Below are 5,014 nucleotides of genomic sequence, written 5' to 3'. Positions count from 1 at the left end.
CTGTCCACTCAAGCAGCCGCCGGGGGATATACACCTGTTCTCCAGGCTGCAGAGGCAGGACGACCTGCCACACACTGTCCACTCTGACAGCTGCTGGGTGACTCACACCTGGTCTCCAGGCTGCAGAGGCAGGAGGACCTCCTGCAGCTGCAGGGGATGAGGCGGCAGGCATAGAAGCAGTCAGGGTACCTTTCCCTGTGGCTGGGGGTTACCTTGGGGCTACACTAGGGGATGACAGAAGTTTCTCCCAAACTTAAGGGCTCAGAGTCCTGTGAGTAGGAAAGGAGCTGTGCTTACAGGTTAAATGTGCTGCAGACAGCCAGGACCCACGCACCCTGGGAATCCCAGCCAGGACCTGCACGTCCTGGGGATCCCACCCACACCAGCGGAGTGAGCACATCTCCTTTTATTTAGCCACAGACCTCAATCTCCACCCCCTTATGTAACATCCCAGAGATAACCCCACCACAGGCACTAGAGAAAGCAGAAGTTCGTTCCTGGGATAGGAAGGAAAGGACAGAACTCATTTCTGCAGGATTTCTGCAGAGCCCGAGAAAAGCCCCATCTGAAAATCCCTGTGGTCGTACCACAGACACCAGGACTTTCCTCACACCCGGAGAGGCTGGATCGGGTGTGGAGGACTGAACTGGAAATGCCTCCTTACCACACCCTGGGAGAGATGATTCCGAGTTATTCCTGGGTAAGAGGCTTAAGAACAGGACTTCATGTTTGAACTCTCCTACAGCACCCTAACCCTGTATTCCCTCCAGCAAGGTCACCTGGCTGGCAGTCCCACGGCTGTGACACAGACTGCCCCTGCCTGGTGACCCCCATCTGCTGGGAAACCCAGGGACACCAGCGGCACATGGCCCAGCCTGACCCAGCATGCAGAAATGACAGCCCAGGGCTCCAGGGTCAGGGTCCCGTGTGGGCAGCTGAACCGTCGCCTGGGAGTAAAGCGGCATCCCCAGAAGGTTCGGGCAGGGCTGTGCTGCTGCGGAGTCTTGGATGGGGGGACACAGGCCCCCAGGCACCTCACCTGTGTCCTGAGGTCTGTGATGGTCTTCTGCATTTCCAGAACAAACTCTCTGAAGTCATTCGTCCCGGGTGCGTCTGAGCGTGTGCTGAAGGCTGAGGTGCTGTTGCTGAGATGTTCCCCGTGTCTCCCAACACTGTGGTGAGGGGAAAGGAGGAGGAGGGAAATACAATCTCCGCAGGTCACACAGGGTCTCATTTCAAGGTTTCCTGGGTGTGCACCGCCCCTGATGCTCTGAGCGGGCAGCACAGCAGGACGCAGGCTGCAGCCTGGCCCCCAGTGCCCCGGGACGTCCCTGCCAGGAACCATCCTCACCACAGGCCCACAACAGGATGCCGGTCCTACTGCTCGATGCCCGCGGTGTGAGGGCCCCGCTGTACATCAACCGACCTCAGAGACCACCGTACCTGGGTATTGTCCGTGGTCTTGTTTTCTTGGTCGGCTTGTCCTCCTGATAGCTGAACTCGAGAGACCGTCTGCCTCGGAAATGATAGGAAAAGGCATTGAACTGTCCCCTGGTCCTACAGTCTAAAACGGAAGCACAAAGCAGAATGTCAGCTCTGAAGGCTCTGACCTCAGGGAAATAAAGCACATCCTGCCAACTATCAACAGTCCTCACTGGCTGCCCATGGAGCAAACTGTGGCACCTTTAAATCAGGCAACCTGGCAGCTGGTCTGCAGCTCTTACCCTCTCCTGCCCTGAGGTTGAGGTCAAGCCTCTTTCCACTGTGCCCCTGCCCTCGTGACCTCACGGCACCGGCCGCCCTGAGGACAGCTGGGCATACTGAGGAGGCCCACACCACCCACCATGCCATAACCACACCCTCGCTGAGTTCCCTCCACCCACAGATGGAGGCTCAGCCACTCCGCCTTGGAGATCAGAGTCTGCTCGTGTCTGGAGGTCCCTCCCCTACGGCCAGGTGACAATCTGCACTCTGAAGTGCCTTAAAGTTACGCTACACCACCTGCATCACACCGCCAGCCCCACTGTCAGACAAGAGGCGGGCCTGGCCCTGCTTCTCCTGAATGTAGCCCAAACGCCTCCCTGCCTAGGTGTGGCTTCCTTCTCAACCTGTGGTGGACTGAGAAGCCCTCAGTGCTATACCTCACCTGAGTCCCGGGTGAGTGAGGGGCCCTCAGTGCTGTCTCCCTCCTGAGCCCCGGGTGAGTGAGGGGCCCTCAGTGCTATACCTCACCTGAGCCCCGGGTGAGTGAGGGGCCCTCAGTGCTGTCTCCCTCCTGAGCCCCGGGTGAGGGGCCCTCGGTGCTGTCTCCCTCCTGAGCCCCGGGTGAGTGAGGGGCCCTTGGTGCTGTCTCCCTCCTGAGCCCCGAGTGAGTGAGGGGCCCTCGGTGCTGTCTCCCTCCTGAGCCCTGGGGACACAGCATCTAACGAAGTGATGGGGTGTTTAGTCTGTCTTGTACATCATCCTCACCCAAGAAAGCTGTGGCAGAGAATGAAAGTGAAGGGCAAATATGGACCTTTGCAAAATGCTAATGTCTCAGGAAGCCACTGAGTAGAAATTCTATGAGAAGAGAAGAGGCACGTGCAGCATAAACCTCAGACCCATGCTAGCTTTCCTGTCTCCCGTGATGGGCGGCCGGCTCCTTCTGGTCTGGTATTTGCCTGACTGCCTGGAAAAAAGCAGGGAGTGTCTTCAAGACAGAGGCCTAAAGCCCCTTCTGACCCCAGAGCAGAGCCCATAAACAGTCCAATGACCTGTTGTTTATTTCCACATTAACTATGCAGCTTCTGAGTAAACCCAGCTGGCTGGACCCCTCGCTTATTCCACCTACAAATTGTCTCAGGAGCAGAGAAGAGTTTCTTGAAACGGCTCCTGGGCACACAAATACATCCTAAAACAGCAGCTGCCTCCCAGACTACCGTAGCCCCTCCCAGCAACACCCTGAGGACAAGAATGACCTCACTGGCAGGCCCACCCAGGGCTGTGCAGGTCCGGGGTGGGTCCCCGGTAGAATTCCAGGGCGACAGGGAAGCAGCAGAGCCAGGACACGGTCCCAGGCACTGTGGGGTCCCTGCCAAAGCACCCATCAGCCCCAACCCCAGAACTCTTTGATGGGACCCCCATCCCTCCAGGATGGCCATCTCCTCCTCACGCCCCAGTGCACGGCTGGGCCACATCTGCTCAGTGGCCTGGCCTGCACCTGCTCTGTGCTGCCCAGGCTGGCCAAGCCCGGAGCAGGCTGGCTTCCCGGACCTAGTGCAGACGCCACACAGCACTTGGTGTAGGCATCAGTGAAGCGGATGACGAAGAGTTGCACCTCAAGGATGTTCATTTTAAATGTGTCTTTTTATTTTTATTTATTTACTTTTTGAGACAGTTTCGCTCTTGTTGCCCAGGTTGGAGTGCAATGGCACGATCTCAGCTCATGGCAACCTCTGCCTCCTGGGTTCAAGCGATTCTCCTGCCTCAGCCTCCCATGTAGCTGGGAAGACAGGTGCCCACCACCACGCCTGGCTAATTTTTGTTATTTTTAGTAGAGACGGGGTTTCACCGTGTTGGTCAGGCCAGTCTCGAACTCCTAACCTCAGGTGATCGGCCCGCCTCGGCCTCCCGAAGTGCTGGGATTACAGGCGTGAGCCGCCGCCCAGCCCCCAGTGTGCCTTTCTAAAAAGTCTGATTGAAAAGTAAATAGAATTGACATTTGGTTCTGTCAAATCTGAGTTCTGTTTTCTTATTTTTCTGCTGTATTTAAATAGGGCTTTTGGGGTAAAATAAAAAGAGGTAAAGCTTATCAAGCATTCTCTAAGCTGTGTCAGCTTAAGGCCATGCCTGTTATTTTAAGAGAGAAAAGTATCCGGAAGAAACAATGTCAGCAATTGCTTCAGGCAGTTAAGCCTCTCCCACAGTGCCCCTGAGCGGAGGAGGGGCTTGTGACATGAGGGGAACAAAGACTGGCTTTAAAGATGAAGCCTTTCAAAGGACTTTGGATTTTCTTAGCAAAAGAACAGAAAACCTGGCTGTGCTTCTTAATAAGCAGCTAACAGGGGCCTGGTAAAGTTACCAGAAAATGGTTTGTGTATCATTGGCTTTTCCTAATCATTTTCAACAGCACAATTTTCTACAAACAGAACACATTTTCTACCATGCTTGTAGAAAAGTATTTTGAATTGGATAAACCAGTGAGGATACAAAACAAAAACAAAACAACAAAACAAAAAAACAGATACAAGTTTCCGACAGATGTAATAACAAACATGTAAATGATTTGGAAAACTGGGTACCTAGCAAGCATAATTTTATTTTTTATGTGAATTCTCCTATCATATATACTTCCCTGCATGTGGGTGTGGGTGGTGGGGCGGGGGCAGATGCAGAATTAGATCACACAACCACCACACACACACCCACCACACACCCCCCACAGGTACACACACCCCACAGTCGCACACAGACACACAGGCAAACGCTCTCTTAGAAGCTGCTAAAACACAGCTCTATTATCAATGCAGATTTCAACACTTACTAAATTAAATAAGATCTGGGCCAGAACTATTACTTCAGGAAAAATGAGGTGGTGGAGAATATGTCTACAGTATCCGAACTTTGTGTCTCTTCTTAAATTACCAAGTGTCCACAGACACCACAAGCTCCACAGCGCGCCGGGTGAGGCCAGGGTCTGGCCCCACCTCCCCGTCACGCTCACCGCAGGCTCCCAGATCCCCCCATGGTGGTGGGCCCCGCTTCTCTCACCACAAGAGTGAGCACTCCACAACTTGGGTTCTAAACATCCCCAGTTTGGTATTTTATGGCGCTCTGATCATAGTTTGAATAAAGCCAAAATTATGTTCAAATTAGTAATGGAAATGGAGGTTAACCAAGGCTGAGAGTTAGGAATGCGAAGCAGGAACTCAGCCAGGAGAACCATCGCCACACTCAGCAGGCCACTGACGCCTCTGCAGGGAAGGGGACCTGGCGCGCCAGGGCACGAGTGCCGGGGCTGCGGGATTGATGTCAG

At 54.2% G+C, this 5,014-nt stretch overlaps 1 protein-coding gene across 1 annotated transcript in view; it reads right to left on the bottom strand.

Annotated features, from left to right (window-relative positions):
• Window positions 1-5,014, bottom strand: part of PXDN (peroxidasin) — a 66,726-nt gene that overhangs the window by 5,837 nt on the left and 55,875 nt on the right. The window contains exons 19-20 of the mRNA XM_011960962.1: window positions 1,444-1,564; window positions 1,040-1,172 (exon numbers count right to left, since the gene is read on the bottom strand). Of these exons, the coding sequence (XP_011816352.1) occupies window positions 1,040-1,172; window positions 1,444-1,564 (254 nt within the window). The remainder of the gene's footprint in view (window positions 1-1,039; window positions 1,173-1,443; window positions 1,565-5,014) is intronic.

This window comes from Colobus angolensis, unplaced genomic scaffold, assembly GCF_000951035.1.
Source record: "Colobus angolensis palliatus isolate OR3802 unplaced genomic scaffold, Cang.pa_1.0 Scaffold53, whole genome shotgun sequence".
Lineage (NCBI taxonomy): Eukaryota > Metazoa > Chordata > Mammalia > Primates > Cercopithecidae > Colobus > Colobus angolensis.
Note: the sequence above shows the minus strand (reverse complement) of the source record. Positions and strands in the feature narration are given on the sequence as shown.